Source organism: Microchirus variegatus (genome assembly GCF_963457635.1).
Source record: "Microchirus variegatus genome assembly, chromosome: 20".
NCBI classification, from domain to species: Eukaryota; Metazoa; Chordata; class Actinopteri; order Pleuronectiformes; family Soleidae; genus Microchirus; species Microchirus variegatus.
The window spans coordinates 19,686,248-19,710,637 of NC_139821.1; the positions used below are offsets into that span (position 1 = coordinate 19,686,248).

Below are 24,390 nucleotides of genomic sequence, written 5' to 3' on the forward strand. Positions count from 1 at the left end.
GACAAATGACAATTAAACTGTATGTAAATTGATACATGACGTTGTGAAAGTAAACATTGTCACGAGTCAATAAAATCGCTGATGATGGAAAAGAACTCAGTAAAGGGCCAAACATGATTAAAGTCATGAGGGGTTTTGTAGACAATAACTTGCTGTTGCTCATGTTCTCTTACCTTTTCTCTGCTGTGTCCTCCTCTCTTTATTCCTCCTCTTGTCAGTTACAGGAACAGTTTAATCTCAATGGGATGCACAAAACTGGAGATGTGATTCTTGGTGGTATTTTTCAAATGAATTTCTTTTCTGCTGATCCTGACCTGACTTTTACCTCAGAGCCACAACAGCCTACCTGCAATGGGTGAGTCTGACAATGTTTGTAGTTGTGAAACATGTAGCTATTCAGAGTTACTTATGTATTTTCAATAATAAACACTCATATGTATTGTGTTAGTTTTGATATTATAGGATTGAGACAGGCTCAGTCCATGGCCTTTGCTATTGATGAGATCAACAGAAACTCCAATCTGCTGCCTAATGTGACTCTGGGATACAGTCTGTATGATAACTGCATCCAACTACGAATTGGATTTCGTGCAGCACTGTCCTTAGTCAGTGGTCAAGAAGAGCAAGTTACATTAGAGGAGAACTGTTTAGGAACTCCTCCAGTCCTAGGTATTGTGGGTGATACTACTTCTTCAAATTCTATAGCCATTTCTACAGTCTTAGGTTTGTACAGAGTGCCTCTGGTAAGTTTTTGTAACCAAATGTTTAACTCAATTATTATTGTGATAAAATTTAGATTGTCAAACTGCATTTAACAAAGGTTTGACAGTTGAGTTATGAATTTTGAATTTTTTGAGAAAAAAAAATGCAAAAAGTTAAACTTCTTTAAGGACATGTGCTCTATTTTTTCGTTTTTCATTTTGTAGGTCAGTTATTTTGCTACATGTTCCTGCCTGAGTGACAGACAAAAGTTCCCATCTTTCTTCAGGACAATACCGAGTGATGCTTTTCAGGTGAAAATGTATCTCCAAAAGTAGTGGAGATAAAGTGTCTCATTTACAGAGTTGTGTGGTGTCAGATATTCAACAATTAAAGACCATAATTAAACATGAGTCTTTGATTAACCTTTTTGGCAGGATTTCTTGTAAAGATGATTCCAGCCTGTGCACTAATCGCTCTGTTCTGTGTCCACATAGGTTAATGCTATGATTCAGATTCTAAAACACTTTGGTTGGACTTGGGCAGGTCTGCTCATCAGTGATGATGATTATGGAGTCCATGCTGCCCGATCCTTTCACTCTGATCTGGGTCCAGCTGGTGGAGGTTGTCTGGCTTACACAGAGATTTTGCCCTGGGGTGACGACCCTGCTGAACTAAGGAGAATAGTGGATGTGATGAGGAAATCTACAGCTCGAGTGGTGATAGTGTTTGCACATAAGACTCACATGATTAACCTCATGAATGAGGTCAGTCCTGAAAAAGACATATTGCTAATACATTTTAGCCATTGAAAAAAGTGATTTCGTCTGTAATATATTACATTTAAATAGTTAAAGCTGCTTCTAAGAAGTTACATTTTCACTGTAACACAACATAGGTTTGTGAATGACATGAACTGGGGAGAAACTACATTTTACATTTTACTTTACGGAATGAAAAGGTCACTTTATATACTTGTGATAACGCAATGTGCAGGTGGTGAGGCAGAATGTGACAGGCCTGCAGTGGATGGCCAGTGAAGCCTGGTCATCAGTCGATGTGCTCCAGACTCCCCACCTCATGCCGTACCTGGGTGGAACACTGGGCATTGCCATCCGTCGAGGAGAAATACCAGGACTCAGGGACTTCCTGTTACAAATACGTCCTGACCTACATCACAGCAGCACCTATGGAAACAGCGTGGTAAGAGTTTCCATCTGACTTGCTATTTGTAAGAATGATATATTGGCATTAATTTGAAAATGAACTTAATTGCAGGTGAATCAGTTTTGGGAACACACATTTCAGTGTAGATTTGCACCACCTCCAGCAGGTTGGGTGGAAGCTGGAGGAGAATTATGCACTGGACAGGAAGTTATAGAGAATGTGGAGTCTGAGCTATTTGATGTTTCATACCTCAGGCCAGAGTATAATGTGTATAAGGCTGTGTACGCTCTGGCGTATGCTCTTGATGACATGCTGCAGTGTGAGCCAGGGAGAGGACCTTTCAGCAACAACACCTGTGCTCATTTTCAAAGGCTTGCGCCATGGCAGGTGATATATCAGTTTACACTAAACTCTTAATGTCACTTATCTTTTGTATTTTTTTAGGATTTGAATTAAGTGTAAGAACTTAATACATTAACATGTTGAATCATCTCACTTTCCCCAAACATATATAATTGTCATGTGATGTGACTTTAAAGGAGATTATTTGATGGAAATTATAAAAAAAGGTTTATCCTGCAATAATTTAATTCATCATGATTTCTCTGTACTGCTGTGTTCACAAATATACTGTCACACAAACATTTTGTCTATTGAAGTTAAATGTGGGTTTAAATAGAAGTACATTACTTTAATTTCTCAGCACGAGTAACACCTGAGGCCAGATGCATTTTTCAAGTTGTCAGTCATTTATCTTTAGTTAATATTTTTTTTATAGCACAAACACTCTGTGTACTTTGTTCATGTTTTCCCTCTGTGTCTGATTCTATTATCCAAAGCTTGTGTATTACTTGGAAAAAGTCAATTTCACCACAACATTTGGTGATCAGGTGTCATTTGATGAGAATGGTGATGCCTTACCAATATATGACATCATAAATTGGGTGTGGCTGCCTGATGGAAGAACTAATGTTCAGTATGTGGGTGAAGTTAAGAGGTTGGCCTTTAAAGGTGAAGAACTCACACTGGATGAAGACAAACTCTTCTGGAACTTTGAATCAAAACAGGTTATTTCTTCTTCTTTTTAAGACTACTATCTTTTTTCCCCACTCATTGGTCAAGAGTCTTACCTTTCCTCTGAGACCACAGAGGTTTGCTATGGTCCATCTGACATGAATGATGTCCTCCACCCATGTGTGTGATGGCACTGACAAAACCTTCATGGACATACATGTACACTCCTACACTTTTTGGCTACACCACACTCACTACTCACTTTGGAGTGAAGGTAGGTCAGTGGTAGAGCAAGTTGTCGAAGGGGTTTGAATCCTCTCGTCTACTTGCCGATGTGTCCTTGGGCAAGTCACTTAACCCCATGTTGTTCCTGACGGCTGTGCTTGCAGCATGTGAATTAGTGATGGGATCGCTTGGAGATCGCTTGGAGAAAAGGACGCTAAATTGTCTGTTTTCCGTTTCTGTAAAAGTCTTCTATAATAGACACACAGCATCACGATTCACGAACTGAATCCATGACAGTTCTGTGTTCGCGAATCATGTCAGTGACAGCACGAGCTGAACGTGATTCACGTCCTCCTCCGTGACAGTTCTCTCTGTCTCAGTTTGTTCGAATCATGACTGAGTCAGTGTACAAGCGAACGAATCACAGCAGCAAGGCAGACAGTTCTTCTTACTAGTCACTCCCTCCCTACTCGGCGCACGTTGGCTGGCGTCGTTTGTCGAAGATTCACGAGTGAGTGACGGCGTCGGCGAACGACTTCACGAGTAATTCACAGAACGCGGCAGTTCCACTCCCGGCCGCCACGATCGCTGCTGAGCTCAACTGAACTAAGAAAGGAACGAATCAGTTCATGAAGTGATCCCAGTCAGTTCGTTCACTCAAATTCGTTCTTTTGAACGAATCACTCATGACTGACACAACACTAATGTGAACGTGTTTGAAATGATGGGAAATCCACAGCAACTCTCTACGGACAGAGAACAGTATAAAGTGGCCATTATATATATATATATATATATATATATATATATATATATATATATATATATATATATATAAAATATGAGACCTGTAGGGGTGTGATTGGGAGGAACGGCCCAACTCGAGTGGTGCTTTGTTGTTGGACTTCTGTGCTCATCACGGATTGTCCATAACGAACACCATGCTCAAGCATAAGGGTGTCTATATGCACTTGGCACTACAATACCCAGTCAACTGATCATCACCTGGTGGTGAGTTGGCTCCAATGGCAGGGGAGGATGCCTGTCAGACATGGCAGACCCAAACATGTTGTGATGGTCTGTTGGGAATGTCTGGCAGAGTCCCCTGTCAGAGAGGGTTTCAACTCCCACCTCCGGCAGAACTTCGACCACGTCCCGAGGGAGGCAGGAGACATTGAGTCCGAATGGGCCATGTTTCGCGCCTCCATTGTTGAGGCGGTGAACCCGTTGGTGGACACCGGCGGTAAGGGATGCTGTCAAGCTGAAGATTGGCTTGTGGGATTGCAGATGCAGCTGATGGGTACCGGCAAGCCAAGCGCAACGTGGCTTCGGCGGACGCTAAGGAAAAAACTCAGGCATGGGAGGAGTTTGGTGAGGCCATGGAGAACGATTTCCACCACTTTGAGGCTCTGGATGTTGTAGGACTGTCTTGGTTGATGCATCTCTGCAACATCGCATGTAAGTTGGGGACAGTGCTTCTGGATTGACAGACCGGGGTGGTGGTCTGTCTTTTTAAGAAGGGGGACCGGAGGGTGTGTGCCAACTACAGGGGTATAACACTCCTCAGCCTCCTGGCCTCTTTTAGGGGGTCCTGGACAGGAGAGTCCGTTGGATAGTTGAACCTCAGATCCAGGAGGAACAGTGTGGTTCTCGTCCTGGTCGTGGAATGATGGATCAGCTCTATACTCTCGGCTGGGTCCTGGAGGGTGCATGGAAGGTCGCCCAACCAGTCTTCATGTGCTTTGTGGATCTGGAGAAGGTGTTTGATCGTGTCCCCTGGGACTCCTGTGGGGAGTGCTCTGGGAGTATGGGGAATATGGAAAAACACATCCGTAAACGTTTTATTAATGTTAATATATTTGTTTCAATCACTGAATGAAGCCTGTCTTATTTGGGACAAGAGACAGGACCTTAAATTGCTTGCACAAAACCTTTGATCAGCACTCAGCATTTATTTGTTCATTTTAACCAGTGTGAAGCCTTGTTGGCACGGGCCGGGAGAAAGAGAGAGTGAATGAGTGAGTGCGAGCGAGGGAGGTCTGCGGTCTTGGTCATCATTTACTTATTTTTGTGTAGGTTAAATGTTGTGAAATATGTTTAACTTTAAATAAACTGCATATACAGGTAGTTAGGTCTTGTAGTATTAGTTTAACCTATTATTGACGTAATGCTGTCATCACCTGAACTGTCATCAGTCTGGCTGATTGAAAGCCCCCAGATGCAGTGGAGGCAAACGCTATGCGAATGTATTCGAAATTCTGTGTTTTTTTAGAGGGAATATAATTTTTGAGCAATTTTGAAAGCCCTCGCAGGCTTGTCTTGGAATATCAAGAATGCATAAAGTTAAGGTCAGCAGCCTCCACATCAGCAATGGATGGATTTAAAAAAATATACAGATTTTTCTCCACACAGCCTCCTCGGTCAGTGTGCAGTGAGAGCTGTCCTCCAGGTACCCGCAGGGCCACAAAGAAAGGAGAACCTGAGTGTTGTTTTGACTGTGTCCCTTGTTCTGAGGGAAAGATCAGCAATATGACTGGTGAGTGTAATGTTTTAACACCACAGTTCAGAGATGTTGTATGAACATATATCTCATCACTTCTTCTTTTCTCAGACTCCATGGAGTGCACCAGTTGTCCAGAAGATTTCTGGTCCAGCCCCCAGCGTGACCACTGTGTTCCTAAGAAAACAGAGTTCCTCTCCTACCATGAGCCTCTGGGTATCTGCCTGACAACTACCTCACTGTTGGGCACATTGATCTGTGTTGTTGTTCTGGGCATCTTCATCCATCATCACAGCACACCTATAGTTCGTGCCAACAATTCAGAGCTCAGTTTTCTTCTCCTGGTGTCACTCAAACTGTGTTTCTTGTGTTCATTGCTCTTCATTGGACGACCCAGATTATGGACTTGCCAACTAAGACATGCAGCATTTGGCATCAGCTTTGTGCTTTGTGTCTCATGTATCCTGGTGAAAACCATGGTGGTTCTGGCTGTGTTCAGGGCCTCCAAACCAGGAGGAGAGTCCAGTCTGAAGTGGTTTGGTGCTGTGCAGCAGAGAGGGACAGTTCTGGTTCTGACTTCTGTTCAAGCAGCAATCTGCACTGCCTGGCTTGTCTCTGCTTCACCAATGCCTCATAAAAACACCCAGTATCACAGTGACAAGATAGTTTATGAGTGTGCAGTCGGGTCCACAGTAGGTTTTGCAGTTTTACTTGGTTATATTGGTTTACTGGCTGTCCTCAGTTGTTTGTTAGCTTTTCTAGCAAAAAATCTTCCGGACAGTTTCAATGAGGCCAAACATATCACTTTCAGTATGCTGATCTTCTGTGCAGTGTGGGTGGCTTTTGTCCCTGCTTACATCAGCTCACCAGGCAAATATGCAGATGCAGTGGAGGTATTTGCCATTCTTGCCTCCAGTTTTGGCCTCTTGGTGGCACTGTTTGGACCCAAATGTTATATAATCCTGTTGAGACCAGAGAGAAACACAAAGAAAGCCATCATGGGTCGAAGCACCACAAAGTAAAACTGTGAACACTGCTGTTTCTGCATATTTATTTACTTCATTATTTCATTTTTAATAAGCCATGCCTTCTCATTGAAGTCAGTATATATCTACCTGAAAAATGAGGGTCCACAGTTTGAAATAGACTTGTATTCTTTAGTATTTTGTTTTTCACCTTGGTAAAGTTGGACCAATGTTAGACGATTAACTCAATCGGCAGCCAATGCAATAGCTGAGTTCTTCCAACTTAAGACAGTGTACCACTAGCTGCATATTGCACTTTCCTCAAAAACGAGGAACATGTTAAGTTTCGGGGTAACTTAATGGTTCCTGGAGGACCACTTTACGTAATGCACATAGACTTAAGTCCTTTTTTTTCTGTTTTACCTTTCTTTAATCCCTTGCTTGTTTTTGTGTTGTCTAATTTTGCTATCTGCACGTCTCTCTTAACTGTTGTTTGCTGCTGTAACAAGTTTTCCCATTATGAGATAAATAAAGTTTATCTTATCTTATCCAATCTCATCTTATCTTGTCCAACAGCAGTCACCATCCATTCAAAACCCAACAAAAACAATAAATAAAAACTAAACAACATAAATAAATTACAAAAGGAGCCAAAAACAATCAATAATGAACAAACACATACAATAATAATTCAATATATAAACAAAGTATACTTTTATATCCCTTATTGATGTATTTTATTGGAGAAGGGTCGGTCACTCTTTCATCTCCAGGATGCAGCATAACTTAGTTAGGTAATTACGATGACTGACCTCTTGGTCTGGAGCCTCACTGACCTGACCAGACCAGACCTCTTCTATCCACCTTCATCTCTTCATCCTTCATTTGCAACACTCTCCGTAATGGCCTGAGGAGGAGTTTGGCCAACTACCAGGACAATGTCCCCAATGACAAGCTATCCAAAGGACTTACTAAAAGAACATTTGTGAAACAAAATTCAAAATCTCCTGCGCTTACCTTGAAAAAGTTCTCTCTTGGCCCCAAATAAAATTTGACAACTCATAGTCACTGCAGGATTATGCCATGTTGTGGAGCTGTTTCAATGCAATGGAAAGTGTCCAACATGAAAAGCATTGTTTTTAAGTTACCATATTAGCTCAGCAAGAAATGGCGAAACAAAGCTTATGAGCATCTCATTCAGAGGCCACATATCTCAAGAAGCATGTATTCTCGTTGTGAGCTCTGTCTTTGTTCCACTTAGCTTTCTTGCTCCTGTCATTCTTCCAGCCATATAATTGCTGCTTGTTGCTTGTTAAAATTGTCATGTCCCGTGTTAAAGCGGACCTAGACTGGAAGTATTAAAGCGGACCTAGTTGGAAGTTCCAATTAACGCTGTTTTTTAGTGTGTATCTGCGTCATTACCTTGTTTACGAAGCCCTGAAGTATCGAAACAAACAGTTCAGCCATTGCTGAGAACGCTGAGTTTTATTGTAATCTCAGGCTCAGCGAGATGTCTGAAAAAAAACGTTCATAACATGACATGGTGGATGTGAGATTCTAGATCTTTTGAAAAAATCAAAATGTCGTCTAGATACACAAACACAAAACTGTTCAGGATATCCCGTAACATACCATGCCTTGAAAGACAGCAGGAGCATTAGCTGAGCCAAACGGCATTACCAGGTAATCAAAGTGAACCGATGGAGTGTTGAAACTGGTTTTTCATTCATCCCCCTCGCAAGTGATAGGCATTTATGATGATAGGCATAATGATTCTTCACCGTGATGTCATTAAGGGGACTGTAGTCAATACATGGCTGGAGGAAGCCGTTTTTCTTTGCGGGTTCCTAAAAAACGCAAGCTACATAAGCTGGTCCTTGAAGAACCCCGACAGCCCCGACAGAAAGCGTGCTGACCAGAAGCAGATGGAATACTCGCCCACACTGAGTCGTTCACTTGGTGTAGGTTCTCGAGCCTGCGGACCGCTTCCCGGGATGAGCCATGAGGTCAAACACTTGATGGAGAGCGGCAAAGAAAGACTCGATCCCCGGTCCCAATCGCTCGTCGCCCACTCAGCCACTCAGTTGGCGTTCCTGCTGTATTCCTGATGGCCGCCTCTACCGATCTAGTCTTGGCTGAGTCCATTTTTGGTCAGTGCGTTCTGTTGGGACTTGATTCTCGGTCTAAGACTGAAATGCACGAGAGCTGAGCAGGTTTCAAAAGTTAATTTGCTTCGATCGGCAAATTCAAAATAGCAACCAAAAATCGATAACAATAACTCTGGGAGGGAGGGAGCTGGGCTCAAAGACTCCGCTAAAAATAGAAAACAAAACGACAGTCTGGCTGCGAAAAACAGAAAACAAAACGACAGCCTTGCTGCGTGAATCTCATAAGCGAGAGAAAAATGAGATTAATGAACTCGGAGTGTGGATATGACTTCTCTCAGTAAACATGAGCACTGACAAAAGGGCCAGTGGTGATGAACACCAGGTGCAAGGGAAAACTGTGGGATCTGTAATTTAAGTGTAACGTGTGAAATGCCTTGGTTTCTGAATATTGTTTAATATAACAATTAACCGTCATTAACAGTCAAGCTGTAAATAAATGGTGGGGGGATTGTAAACCAGGGGTCAACATGAGGGTACGCATGATATAATCTGGGGTTCATAAACAAAGTGTGTTTCCTAGTTGAAACTTCTGCTATCTGGAGGAAAGGCAGAGAACAGGACAGAGTCTCTCCTCAAAGCATGCAGTAATGACATGATTTACTCAACACCGATCACTCTAGAAATTTCTTTCACATAACGAATCAATAGAGACGCAGTGAATACAGAAACAGTGAGACAGAGGAAACCCATCACCAAAATAAAACAGGAAGTGACATAAAAAACAAAAAAAAAACAAAAGACCATAGATGCCACTTTGTGACAGAAGACCTACATGTATTTAGTAACTGTGTGTAAAAACAATAAAAAAATATTTATAAATATCATTACAACATAGATGTTGGAGCTTTATTAAATAATTTTTGGAGTTGAAGATCTAACATTAATTTATTGCAAACAGAAACATAGAAGCTCAATAACATGCATTATTTGGCGTCATTTATTCATTTACAAAATGTGACTGAAAATACTGGACAACAACAAACACACTGATGTAAAACATTGTCATTTAAAAGCTGAAATACAAACACTCGCACCATGAAGATAATGACATAACTATATGTAAATGATGCATGACGTTACCGAACATCCGCCCCTATAGCTTGTTATTCTGCCCTGATTGGTGATGTGCAAGAATAAACTAAATTGTCGTCAATAAACTTGATGATGTAGTGATGTGATTGAACTCAGTAACAGGTTGAAGCAGAAGAAAGTCATGAGGGGATTTTTAGATAACAAGTTGCGCTCACTAATGTTGTACAGCTGCCTTTTCTCTGCTGTGTCCTCCTCTCTTCATTCATCCTCTTGTCAGTTACAGGGACAGTTTATTCTAAATGGAATGCACAAAACTGGAGATGTCATTCTCGGTGGACTTTTTGCAATCAACTTATTTTCTACTGATCCTGACCTGACTTTTACTTCAAAGCCACAGCTGCCTACCTGCTATAGGTAACTCTGACAGGGAAACAGAACATTAGAAGCTGTTGTTATTTAGCAAATCAGTATGACATATTTATGTAATCTTTTTTTTTTATAAAACATTTATAAAAGTATTTTTCTTTTTTCAAAAAATAAACACTTATGTTTCTGTTAGTTTTGATATCACAGGATTTAGACAGGCTCAGACCATGGCCTTTGCTATTGATGAAATCAACAGAAACTCCAACCTGCTGCCTAATGTGACTCTGGGATACAGTCTGTATGATAACTGCATCCAACTAGGAGTTGCATTCCCTGCATCACTGTCCTTAGTCAGTGGTCAAGAAGAGCAAGTTACATTAGAGGAGAACTGTGTCGGAACTCCTCCAGTCCTAGGGATTGTGGGTGATTCTTCCTCCACACGTTCTATTGCCATATCATCATTGTTAGGTTTGTACAGAATGCCTCTGGTAAGTTTATCTGCCTCTCAAGTCGAATGTCAAAACAAATATAAAATGAGATGTAAACATTTTATATTCAACGTGGGAAAGCTTTTTGAGACGATGACTGTTTTTAGAAAATCCAATATTATTTTTGCAGGTGAGTTATTTTTCCACATGTTCCTGCCTGAGTGATCGACAAAAGTTTCCATCTTTCTTTAGGACGATCCCGAGTGATGCTTTTCAGGTGAATATGTCTCACTCGTGTCTCATTTACAGAGCTGTGTGGTGTCAGATATTTAACACTGAAAGACAGTGATTAAACATGAGTCTTTGATGAACCTGTTTAGCAGGATTTCTAGTGAAAGATGATTCCAGCCTGTGCACTAATCCCTCTGCTCTGTGTCCACATAGGTGAATGCTATGATCCAGATTCTAAAAGGCTTTGGTTGGACTTGGGCAGGTCTGATCATAAGTGATGATGATTATGGAGTCCATGCTGCCCGATCCTTTCACTCTGATCTGGGTCCAGCTGGTGGAGGTTGTCTGGCTTACACAGAGATTTTGCCCTGGGGTGATGACCCTGCTGAACTAAGGAGAATAGTGGATGTGATGAGGAAATCTACAGCTCGAGTGGTGATTGTGTTTGCAAATAAGAGTCGCACGATTAATTTCATGAAAGAGGTCAGTCCTGAAAGAGATATGTTGTGAAAACCTTAACTAATGTTTCAGCTATAAATAGTTGAGTTTTGTTTTTTACCAAGACATGTTTCAAATTTGCCCGCAATACAACAAAGATTCATCAACTGTGGAAAGTGTGAATTTATAAACTTGTTATAATGCAATGCACAGGTGATCAGGCAGAATGTAACAGGCCTGCAGTGGATTGCCAGTGAAGCCTGGACATTAGCTGATGTGCTCCAGACTCCCCACTTCATGCCGTACCTGGGTGGAACACTGGGCATCTCCATCCGTCGAGGAGAAATACCAGGACTCAGAGACTTCCTGTTACAAATACGTCCTGACCTAAATCAAAACAACACAGATGGAAACAGCATGGTGAGAATTTCCCACTGACTGGTTATTTGTGAGTATTATATACTGGCTTTAATATGCAAAATAATTATCTTCCAGGTGAATCAGTTTTGGGAACACACATTTCAGTGTAGATTTTCACCACCTCCAGCAGGTTGGATGGAAGCTGGAGGAGAATTATGCACTGGACAGGAAGTCATAGAGAATGTGGAGACTGAGTTATTGGATGTTTCAAACCTCAGACCAGAATATAATGTGTATATGGCTGTGTACGCTCTGGCATATGCTCTTGATGACATGCTGCAGTGTGAGCCAGGGAGAGGACCTTTCAGCAACAACACCTGTGCTCATTTACAAAGACTGGAGCCATGGCAGGTGATATCAGTTCAGAACCTCTTAATTTCACTTTCACCTTTGTATTTATTTAGGAGTTGAATGAAGTGTTCATTTCTTTTGTTCAGGTTAAATAACAGACACATTTTGACCTCGACTCAGAATTAAATTCCTTTTCACTCAACTTAATTCGAAGTTTATTTATAGGACACAGTTAAAAACAACCAAGGTAGACACAGAATAACGTCAAATACCAAAATAAAAACAGTAAAAATGGAAAGTCTAAAAACATAAAACATTTTAAATGCTATAGGACGTAGTAAAAACACATAAGAAACAAAAACGAACGAACCAAAAACAATGGGAGTGCAACTCAGCCTGTGTTAAATGCGATGGAGTAAATGTAGATTTATAAAGATGATTTAAAATGCTCAACAGTCCGTGCACCTCTAATTTGCCAGGGCAGGGAATTCCAGAGCCGAGGAGCTGCCACTGCAAAGTCTCTATCATCTGTGGTCTTTGGCTTTGTGTTTGGTGTTTTAGGTGTCGCAGTTCAGCCAGATATAGAAGTGCCAGGCCATTTAATGATTTAAAAACAATTAAGAGAATTGTAAAATCAATTGCAGTTTTTGTTCTTGTTTTTGTTCTATGTCTGGTTCTATTATCCAAAGCTTGTGTATTACTTGGAAAAAGTCAACTTCACAACAACATTTGGTGATCAAGTATCATTTGATGAAAATGGTGATACCTTACCAATATACGACATCATGAACTGGGTGTGGCTCCCTGATGGAAGAACTAAAGTTCAGAGAGTGGGTGACGTTAAGAGGTCAGCCTTCAAAGGAGAAGAAATGACACTAGATGAAGACAAAATATTTTGGAACTTTGAATCCAAACAGGTAACTTCTTCTTTTGTTTCCATTATTATCTCTTTCCCCCACTCATGCTATTGCATGGAATGATAGGCTGGACTCAACATATTTTGTGTTCTTGTCATGATACGATACGATAGGATAAACATTTATTGTCCCACAGTGGGGAAATTCCCAGTATCACAGCAGCAAAGGGATAGTCACACAAAAGAAAGTCAACAAATTATACATATCGTGAGCCTAATAGCATAATTGCCTAAGTCATTTCTTTGGTAATTGTGATATCTGCCTAACTTTACCAATATGCTTGTTTTTTCTTGTTTTCCGAAAACGTTCAAATATATATAGCAACTATGCTATTAGGCTAATGATATGTATATGTTTGCACAGCAAACAAGGAACAGCAAGAACAGGTGCACGGTGGAGCATAGAATTGTGACAGTGGATGAGATAATTGAATATTATAGTATACAGTACAGTGGTGACTGGGTCTGCTGGGAGCACTGCTGGTTGTTATAAAGTCTTACAGCAGCAGGAAGGAAGGACCTTCACACACTTTGGGTGAAGGAGCCTGTCACTGAAGGAGCTGCTCAGTGCTGTGCCAGTGATCTGCAGGGGGTGGGAGTCATTCTCCAACAGCGATGTTAGCTTTGCTGTCATCCTCCTCTCTCCCACCACCCGCACAGTCCAGGGGGCAGCCCTCAGAGCTGGCCTTCCTAATCAGCTTGTCCAGTCTGTTTCTGTCAGCAGTGGAGATGCTGCTGCTCCAGCAGACCACTCCAGAGAAGATGGCTGATGCCACCACAGAGTCAAAAAAAGGAGTGCTCCTTGCACTGCTGAGTCTCCTTAGCAGATGAAGTCTGCTCTGGCCTTTCTTGTATAGTGTGGTCGTGTTGTGAGACCAGTCCAATTTGTTGTTCAGGTGAACACCCAGGTAATTATAAGAGTCTCAGTGTCCAGCCCCTGGAGGTTTACTGGTGTCGGTTGGGGGTGACTGCACCTGCGGAAATCCACCACCAGCTCCTTGGTTTTCCCCGCGCTGAGTTGGAGGTGGTTCCACTGGCACCAGTCCACAAAGTCCTGGATCCAGGGTTTGTTGTTGGAGAAGCACTGCACAGTCCTGGTGGGTGTGTGACAATCTTCTGTAAAGGAAGATCGGCTCCACCACAGGTTTCAGGAGGGAGACATGGAAAGTTGGGTGGACGTTGAGGGATCGTGGCAGTTTCAAGCAGACGGAGGTGGGATTGATGATCCTGTCAATGGGGAATGGGCCGATGTACCTGGGTGCCAACTTGCAGGATTCAACTTGTAAAGGGAGATCCTACGTGGATAGCCAAACTTTTTGGCCAGGCTGGTATTCGGGAGGAGGGATGCGGTGTCGATTTGCCTGTTTCTGAGACTGCTGGGAGGCCTTTAGCAGTGAAGCCCGAACCTGCTGCCAAACCGCCTGGTAACGCTGAAGGTTGGCTTCGACAGATGGAACCGCCACCTCCTTTTCCTGGAAGTCGAATAGGGGGGTTGGTAACCCAGGTAGGCCATAAATGGGGAGACACTGATGGAAGCAGATCGAGGGAGATATGTGCATACTCGATCCACGGAAGAAAAGAGCTCCAGTCAGATGGGTGGTTGGTAGCGACGTAGCGCAGAGCGACCTCCATACTCTGATTAGAGTGTTCGGTCTGGTCGTTGGACCGGGGGTGATATCCTGACGAGAGACTGGCACTGGGTGTGAGATTTATGTCTGAAATATCGCGGCTGAGGAATAGCGCCAGAAAAGAGGATTTCTATCGGCTCGTTTACAGCAACTAGGAGGTTTTTGACCATAAAAACAAGTTAATGTATGTAAGTAAACCTCCATAACTAACATATATGTGCAACAGGATCACTCTATGTGAACTTTAACATTTACTTTCACCCAGTGGATTTAGCGTGAACAATTATATTTATATTGATATTTAGATTTAAATTTAATGTTTATATGTTATTTTCAGCCTGAGCCACTTTACAAATGGCATCTCATGAATGCAAGTCCATTATTGACTTAAAATGTCAAAGCACAAAATGCTAACCATCAGACCCAAGCTCTTTTCCTATCAGCAGTGTCTCACCGCAGGCTATAAATTGCCACATAAGTTGTGCTGTTGCAAAAGATATGAACATTCATTGTATAGTCTCTAACATCCTTGCTGAGGTTATTATCTTCATACCATATAAATCTGAGGTAGGTAACAGAATGTTTTCTGCATGCCAGCTGCAAATGCTAAAGAGTCCTTTCTGTAACGGGGAGTGACCCCTAAAAGAGTCTTAATTTAGAGTTCACTGAGTAGCAAAGACATTCCATCATATTCAGCACTTGACTTCAGCACCACTCTCAACTGATCAGGTATACAGGGATTATACAGTATATATACTGACCAAATGACGGTCAGTACCAGTGTGTTTTATCTTTCTCCAGTGGAGGGTCAAGCTCTGCATGGTCACCACCACATTCGCACTCATTGGTTCACAAGCTGTTTCCAGACAGGCTTCTCCCACTATGATCCAAACAAGGTCCAGTCGCTTCATGTAGTTATGTGCAAGTATCACCATCTACAGAGCTGAAGAGACATGTAACAGAAAATCCATAGGAACTTTGTCTGCGGACGCAGAACATGGACAAGTATGAAGGGGCCATCATAAGAAACAATAACTGACTGACTTATCTCCACACAGCCTCCTCGGTCAGTGTGCAGTGAAAGCTGTCCTCCAGGTACCCGCATGGCCAGAAAGAAGGGGGAGCCTGAGTGTTGTTTTGATTGTGTCCCTTGTTCTGAGGGAAAGATCAGCAACATGACTGGTGAGTGTAAAGCTTAAACACAGTACAGAGATGTTGTATAAACATGATTCTCATCACTTTCTTTTCTCAGACTCCATGGAGTGCACCAGTTGTCCAGAAGATTTCTGGTCCAGCCCACAGCATGACCACTGTGTTCCTAAAAAAACCGAGTTCCTCTCCTATCATGAGCCTCTGGGTATCTGCTTGACAACCACCTCACTGTTGGGCACATTTATCTGTGTTGTTGTTCTGGGCGTCTTCATCCATCATCACAGAACACCTATAGTTCGTGCCAACAATTCAGAACTCAGTTTTCTTCTCCTGGTGTCACTCAAACTGTGTTTCTTGTGTTCGTTGCTCTTCATTGGACGACCCAGATTATGGACTTGCCAACTAAGACATGCAGCATTTGGCATCAGCTTTGTGCTTTGTGTCTCATGTATCCTGGTGAAAACTATGGTGGTTCTGGCTGTGTTCAGGGCCTCCAAACCAGGAGGGGAGTCCAGTCTGAAGTGGTTTGGTGCTGTGCAGCAGAGAGGGACAGTTCTGGTTCTGACTTCTGTTCAAGCAGCAATCTGCACTGTCTGGCTTGTCTCTGCTTCACCAGCACCTCATAAAAACACCCAGTATCACAGTGACAAGATAGTTTATGAGTGTGCAGTCGGGTCCACAGTTGGTTTTGCAGTTTTACTTGGTTATATTGGTTTACTGGCTGTCCTCAGTTTCTTGTTAGCTTTTCTAGCAAGGAATCTTCCAGACAGTTTCAATGAGGCCAAACTCATCACTTTCAGCATGCTGATCTTCTGTGCGGTGTGGGTGGCCTTTGTCCCTGCTTATATCAACTCTCCAGGGAAATATGCAGATGCAGTGGAGGTATTTGCCATTCTGGCCTCCAGCTTTGGCCTCTTGTTGGCGCTGTTTGGACCTAAATGTTACATGATGCTGTTGAGACCAGAAAAAAACACAAAGAAAGCCATCATGGGTCGAGGCACCACAAAGTAAAACTGTCAGCACTGCTGTTTCTTTATATATCCTCTGTATTTTGTAATTTACAAACAATATATATTACGATTAAAAACATACTAGCATTATTTTATTTTATTTCTCTCTCACTGTTTATTTTTCCAATGTTGGTAATTAATGTAATTTTAACTGACGACTTCAATCAATCTCAATCAATCTTTATTTGTATAGCCCACAGTTTACAAAACATAGTTTGTCTCACGGGACTTCACAGGGTTGGTAACATCCTCTGTCCTTAGACCTTCAACCAGGGTAAGGAAAAAATACCAGGGAAAAAACCCTTGTAACAGGGAAAAAAGGGTAGAAACCTTAGGGAGAACCACGGGTGAGGGATCCACTCCCTGGACGGACAGACGTGCAGGGAGTACACAATTACAAAGAATAGGAAGTAAAAAGTCTTTAAGTGCCAGGATCCATCTGGATCACTGGGTTTGTCACAGCCTGTAGCGAAGGTTGTTGTGGTCAGAGACTTGGGGCTGGGTCATGTGCAACTTGGTCCTTGCTTACATCCAATGACAGGTGTGCACATCTCTTGGATGGTCTATTCTGAGCATTTATGCATTCTATGCTCGCTACTTATCATACTAAAAGAATAACATGAATACCCCCACTTACATCAACACCCCACATTCAGGAACATTTTCACCTTTCCCAGAACTGAATTGTCTGTTCATATCCTCTTTGTGGACAAAGACATGGATTTTAGGTCAGCCTGATCAAATTTACTACATTTGATTTAGAGATAAAACTTTTAAATCAGTCAAATTTGACCAGAACACAACACAAGGTTATAATGTATATAATGTGTACTGTTCATGTATAAAGAAAATACTGTTTCAGGCAGTGGTGTTGTGGAGGGAATACAACCTGTTTGTGCCCCCTGCAACAAGCCTGCTATTTTGACTACCACCAAGACACAGTGTTGTAAAATTGCAACAAATACATAACAAGCTATAAATGAAATGTGATACATATTTAGTTATTGTGGAATAGATGCATGTGCTCTAGACATTGTGATAACCAAAAAAATGTAAAAGACATTTTAGTTATGTGAATCTGATTAATCCAGTCCAATGAAACAAAGAGATTTTGTTCGGAGGAAACCGCCATAAAGCGGGACTTATAAACAAATGTAACATCCACTAGCATTGTGAGACTGAACAATAAGACCCAATGTCAATGTGGTAAAAAAACTGATAAAATATAACAGATTAAAACAAGATTAAAGATTGTTCTTTGGGATGGCTTAAAGTAACGTTGTAATTTTACAACAGTGGGTCTTACAGGTTTAAGGCCATTGATGTCTGCTTCAAGGTATCTTTGACATTGAATATCCAAATCAGTGTAAGCATGTGTGGGAATTCCTACAGAGCGCAGTCAATAAAATGCCAGACGGGGAGTCAGGAAACAGGTGAAGTTCCTTCAGACAAGAGTATTTGCGTGCAAGTAGAGCTAACTACCTTTTCTAATTTAAAAGCTGTTCTTGAGGCCACCATATGTTTATTGTTGACTTATTTGAATGTTGTTCGTGTTCCAGTGACCTGAAAGATGCTGAATTTGATTTTATATTGTAGATATTTTTCAATAATAAATGTTTTTCCAAGATTCCAGTACTGTTTAAATGTTTATTGCATAATGTATGCTATTCATGACCAAAAATAGAATGTATTTTGTTATAGATTTGGAATTATATGTAAATAACACATGACGTTGCTGAGGACCTGCCCCTTCTGCCATGTATTTGGCCCTGATAGGTGATGTGCGAGAATGAACATTGTCATAAGTCAATAAAATGGCTGATGTGATGGAAAAGAACTCAGTAAATGGACAAACAAGATTAAAGTCATGAGGGGTTTTGAAAACAATGTGTTGCTCATGTTTTCCTGCTTTTCCTCGGCTGTGTCCTCCTCTCTTTATTCCTCCTCTTGTCAGTTACTGGACAAGTTTAATCTAAATGGGATGCACAAAACTGGAGATGTGATTCTTGGTGGGATTTTTCCGATCAACTTCTTTTCTGCTGATCCTGACCTAACTTTTACCTCACAGCCACAGCTGCCGACCTGCTATGGGTGAGTTTGACAGTATCTGTAGTTGTGAAACATATGTAGCTTTTCAGAGTTACTTACTCATATATATTGTGTTAGTGTTGACATTATAGGATTCAGACAGGCTCAGACCATGGCCTTTGCAATAGATGAGATCAACAGAAACTCCAACCTGCTTTCTAATGTCACTCTGGGATACAGTCTGTATGATAACTGTATCCAACTAGGAATTGGATTTTGTGCAGCACTGACCTTAGTGAGTGGTCAAGAAGAGCAAGTTAAATTAGAGGAGAACTGTATAGGAACTCCTCCAGTCCTAGGGATTGTGGGTGGTTCGACCTCTTCAAATTCAATAGCCATTTCTACAGTCTTAGGTTTGTACAAAGTGCCTCTGGTAAGTTTTGGTTACCAAGTTTTTCAACTCAGTCATTATTGTGGTTAATTTTTGAGATTTTAATTGAAATTGAAATTAAATAATTATTTCAAACTGCATTGAACAAAGTTCTGACAATTGAGTAATCAACCTTGACATTTTGATACAAATCACACTATATATATTATTATACTTTATTTTATTTTATGTTTTATTTCATATTTTATATATTTATTTTAAAGACATGCTCTTTTTTTTCATTTTGCAGGTGAGTTATTTTGCCACATGTTCCTGCCTGAGTGACCGACAAAAGTTCCCATCTTTCTTCAGGACGATCCCAAATGATGCGTTTCAGGTGAAAATCTATCTCCAAAAAAGTGTTTCACTAGTCATTTCAAGTCTGTGCACTAATCCATCTGCTCTGTGTCCAAAGGTGAACGCTATGGTTCAGATTCTAAAACACTTTGGTTGGACTTGGGCAGGTCTGCTCATCAGTGATGATGATTATGGAGTCCACGCTGCCCGATCCTTTCACTCTGATCTGGGTGCAGCTGGTGGAGGTTGTCTGGCTTACACAGAGATTTTGCCCTGGGGTGACGACCCTGCTGAACTAAGGAGAATAGTGGATGTGATGAGGACATCTACATCTCGAGTGGTGATAGTGTTTGCACATAAGCCTCAAATGATTAACCTCATCAAAGAGGTCAGTCCTGAGAAAGATCTGTTGCAAAAACCTTTTAGCCATTGAAAAACAGATTGTATTAGTAATATATTACTTTTAAATAGTTAGAGCTGTTTCTAAGAAGGTTTTCTACTAAGAATGTTTACCAGGACAAATTAAATTTTCCCTGTAATACAACACACGTTTGTGAATGACGTCAACTGTGAGAACTACATTTTACTTTTTAATTCACAGTATGAAAACATCACTTAATATACTTGTGATAATGCAATGTACAGGTGGTGAGGCAAAATGTGATGGGCCTGCAGTGGATGGCCAGTGAAGCCTGGTCATCAGTTGATGTGCTCCAGACTCCCCACCTCATGCCGTACCTGGGTGGAACACTGGGCATCGCCATCCGTCGAGGAGAAATACCAGGACTCAGGGACTTCCTGTTACAAATACGTCCTGGCCTGCATCAACGCAGCACTGATGGAAAACGTGTGGTGAGAGTTTCCATCTGACTTGCTATTTGTAAGAATGATATATTGGCATTAATTCGAAAATTTACTTAATTGCAGGTGAATCAGTTTTGGGAACACACATTTCAGTGTAGATTTGCACCACCTCCAGCAAGTTGGGTGGAAGCTGGAGGAGAATTATGCACTGGACAAGAAGTTATAGAGAATGTGGAGTCTGATTTATTTGATGTTTCAAACCTCAGGCCAGAATATAATGTGTATAAGGCTGTGTACGCTCTGGCGTATGCTCTTGATGACATGCTGCAGTGTGAGCCAGGGAGAGGACCTTTCAGCAACAACACCTGTGCTCATTTGCAACGACTGGAGCCATGGCAGGTGAGATATATAGTTTACACTCAACTCTTAATAACCCTTGTGTAAAGTGTAAGTGGAAGAACTTAATACATTACTTAATACATTAACATATTGAAGCATCTCACTTTCCCTATACAGCAAGCAGACAGGGTATTATAAGTCAACGTGTAAGTATATAATAGTCATGTGACTTCAAAGGAGATTAATATAAACAATGCAATATAAATTACCAGATGAATACCTCATATTTCCACTGTAGATTTGCTGTATTCACACACTTATTACCAGTAGTTATTACCAATAATGCTTTATAATTTACAAACATTCACTTTTTTATAAATGTTTTCCCTCTTGTGTCTGATTCTATTATCCAAAGCTTGTACATTACTTGGAAAAAGTCAACTTCACCACAACATTTGGTGATCAGGTGTCATTTGATGAGAATGGTGATGCCTTACCAATATATGACATCATAAATTGGGTGTGGCTCGCTGATGGAAGAACTAAAGTTCACTACGTGGGTGACGTTAAGAGGTCAGCCTTCAAAGGTGAAGAACTCACACTGGAGGAAGACAAAATCTTCTGGAACTTTGAATCCAAACAGGTTATTTCTAATTTTCTACTGTCTTTTCCCCCAATCATTGGTCAAGAGTCTTACTTTTCCTCTGAGACCATAGAGGTTTGCTATGGTTCATCTGACATGAATGATGTCATCCACCCGTGTGTGATGGTACTGACAAACCCTACATGCACTTACATTTACACTTAGTGGTAGAGAAAGTTGTCTTTCAAATCAAGGGGGTTTGATTCCCAGCTAGGCTCGTCTACATGCTGATGTGTCCTTGGACAAGTCACTTAACCCCACATCGTTCCTGACGGCTATGCTTGCAGCATGTGAATGGGTATGAAAGATGAGTGATAGAAAATGCACATAGAAGCCCTGTATGAATGTGTGAGTGAATTGGTGTGAATGGCAAAACTTTAGTGTAAAGCAGCTTTTAGTGGTCATCAATACTAGCATTTTCAAGGTCCATTGAACAGTCTCTCAAGTCTAGTTGATGGGACTAGTTTAGTTGGGACTAGTCTTGTCGATTGCCTGGGGAATATTTAAGATTACAATATGAATGGGGCTGACCTCCTGGTGAGAAACCACTGCTTTTGTGAGGCGATGTCAGATCAACTCCACATGAGTTTCAACATGAGATGGCACAGATACTCATTTTATTTTATAAATGGAACCTTTGCCATGGATGCACAGATGAAAAATCCATAGCAACTCTCTGTGGACACAGAACAGTATGAAGTGTCCCTTAAAAGATATAAAAAATATACTGATTTTTCTCTGCGCAGCCTCCTCGGTCAGTGTGCAGTGAGAGCTGTCCTCCAGGTACCCGCATGGCCACAAAGACAGGAGAACCTGAGTGTTGTTTTGACTGTGTCCCTTGTTCTGAGGGAAAGATCAGCAACACAACTGGTGAGTGTAAAGTTATAAACACCACAGTTCAGAGATGTTGTATAAACATGTATCTCATCACTTTCCCTCTTTTCTCAGACTCCATGGAGTGCACCAGTTGTCCAGAAGATTTCTGGTCCAGCCCCCAGCGTGACCATTGTGTTCCTAAGAAAACAGAGTTCCTCTCATACCATGAGCCTCTGGGAATCTGCTTGACAACCACGTCACTGTTGGGCACATTTATCTGTGTTGTTGTTCTGGGCATCTTCATCCATCATCACAGCACACCTATAGTTCGTGCCAACAATTCAGAACTCAGTTTTCTTCTCTTGGTGTCAATCAAATTGTGTTTCTTGTGTTCATTGCTGTTCATTGGACGACCCAGATTATGGACTTGCCAACTAAGACATGCAGCATTTGGCATCAGCTTTGTGCTTTGTGTCTCATGTATCCTGGTGAAAACTATGGTGGTTCTGGCTGTGTTCAGGGCCTCCAAACCAGGAGGTGAGTCCAGTCTGAAGTGGTTTGGTGCTGTGCAGCAGAGAGGGACAGTTCTGGTTCTGACTTCTGTTCAAGCAGTAATCTGCACTGCCTGGCTTGTCTCTGCTTCACCAGTGCCTCATAAAAACACACAGTATCACAGTGACAAGATAGTTTATGAATGTGCAGTTGGGTCCACAGTTGGTTTTGCAGTTTTACTTGGTTATATTGGTTTACTGGCTGTCCTCAGTTGTTTATTAGCTTTTCTTGCAAAAAATCTTCCAGACAGTTTCAATGAGGCCAAACATATCACTTTCAGCATGTTGATCTTCTGTGCAGTGTGGGTGGCCTTTGTCCCTGCTTACATCAGCTCACCAGGCAAATATGCAGATGCAGTGGAGGTATTTGCCATTCTGGCCTCCAGTTTTGGCCTATTGGTGGCACTGTTTGGACCAAAATGTTATATAATCCTGTTGAGACCAGAGAGAAACACAAAGAAAGCCATCATGGGTCGAAGCACCACAAAGTAAAACTGTGAACACTGCTGTCTCTCTGCCTATTTGTCTACTTGTCCACTAGCTGCATTTCCACTTTCCCCAGAAACATTTCAAGGTTAGGGGAAGTTAAGTTACCCCGATTTGTTCTGTTTTACCTTTTTTAATCACTTGCTTGTTTTTGTGGTTTTGTCTTTTTTACTGTCTGCCCACGTCAGTTTTAACTGTTTTTTGCTTTCTGTAACAAGTGAATTTCCCCTTTGTGGGATAAATAAAGTTTATCTTATCTTATATTGTACAACAGCAGTAACCACATACATTTAAAAACCAAGAACAACAATAAATGAAAACTGAAATACAAGTACATTTATAGTGAGTCATTTTAAAGCCAGTGGTGGCTTTTTTTTCCCTTCATTGGTATAACTATATACAGTGCTGGCTCCAGTTATTTTCGTGCCCTAGGTAAGATTTAGATTTGGTGCTCCACCCACCACACCGCAAAAGCATCAGCGAAGTGGTTTCCAAAGACATTATAATTAGATTTTTATTTTTCCATGTAAATTTCATTTATTTCTCAAAAATACAATGCAATTTGCATGCTTTATGTACTAGTTGAAAACTCATCCTGCAGATGTAACTCAGTTGTTAATCTGGTCAGATTTCTCAGGACAACAAATATACGTTTCCCATGCTCTTTCTGGAGTGTGATTTTAATTGATATGGCGCTCTGCTGACTAACTCTTTCCTCAGTGAATCAGACAGGACAGATCAGTCAACAGACTCTGTCGATGCTGCCTACATGGTCTCATATACATTCCCTGAAATTATCCAGTGGATCACCTGCAGCCTGATGCACAGGCTGTAGTGTATTCGCAGTGAATGCTGAATTCGATTTTAATTCGGCTTTAGGCATCACCAAACAAACGCATCATTCAAATTTCTGTAGGGATACACAATAATTTCCAACCATTTGATTAATTATCACAGGTTGTGCCAATGCCCCATTTATAGGTTAGCAGCTCTCTCCAATGGAGGCTGTACACATTATGACAAATAAATGCATGACTTTAAAGGTAAATGTGGATCCTACACATTGGCCCCTAATTGATCTCTAAATTACAAAAAAAAAGGAGCCAACAACAATCAACAATGAACCAATCCATACAATAATAATGACAATGTCCTCAATGACAAGCTATCAAAAGGACTTGCGAAAAGAACATTTTTGAAATTAAATACAAAATCTCCTGTGCTTACCTTGAAAAAGTTATCTACTATCCCCCATAAAATCTGACAACTCATAGTTACTGCAGGATTATGCCATGTTGTGGAGGAGCAGTTTCAATGCAATGGAAATAATGAAGTACATAGGGGAA

General features: G+C 41.3%; 3 protein-coding genes across 3 annotated transcripts; all 3 read left to right on the forward strand.

The window, feature by feature from the left end:
- Window positions 1-482: 482 nt before the first annotated feature.
- LOC310941721 (extracellular calcium-sensing receptor-like) lies at window positions 483-6,627 on the forward strand (the record flags this gene model as incomplete). The annotated part of the gene is made up of 8 exons (XM_083906933.1): window positions 483-743; window positions 927-1,013; window positions 1,197-1,466; window positions 1,696-1,902; window positions 1,978-2,253; window positions 2,706-2,933; window positions 5,518-5,641; window positions 5,717-6,627. 8 exons carry the CDS (start codon window positions 483-485, stop codon window positions 6,625-6,627), a joined length of 2,364 nt encoding a protein of 787 aa, XP_083763059.1.
- Window positions 6,628-10,363: 3,736 nt separating this feature from the next.
- Window positions 10,364-23,050, forward strand: LOC310941835 (extracellular calcium-sensing receptor-like; the record flags this gene model as incomplete). Its single annotated transcript, XM_083907083.1, has 8 exons — window positions 10,364-10,624; window positions 19,359-19,445; window positions 19,524-19,793; window positions 20,051-20,257; window positions 20,333-20,608; window positions 20,964-21,191; window positions 21,938-22,061; window positions 22,140-23,050. 8 exons carry the CDS (start codon window positions 10,364-10,366, stop codon window positions 23,048-23,050), a joined length of 2,364 nt encoding a protein of 787 aa, XP_083763209.1.
- On the forward strand, window positions 15,253-16,651 carry LOC310941485 (extracellular calcium-sensing receptor-like; the record flags this gene model as incomplete). The annotated part of the gene is made up of 3 exons (XM_083906672.1): window positions 15,253-15,258; window positions 15,547-15,670; window positions 15,741-16,651. The coding sequence occupies 3 exons, from the start codon at window positions 15,253-15,255 to the stop codon at window positions 16,649-16,651; spliced, it is 1,041 nt and encodes a 346-aa protein (XP_083762798.1).
- Window positions 23,051-24,390: the final 1,340 nt, after the last annotated feature.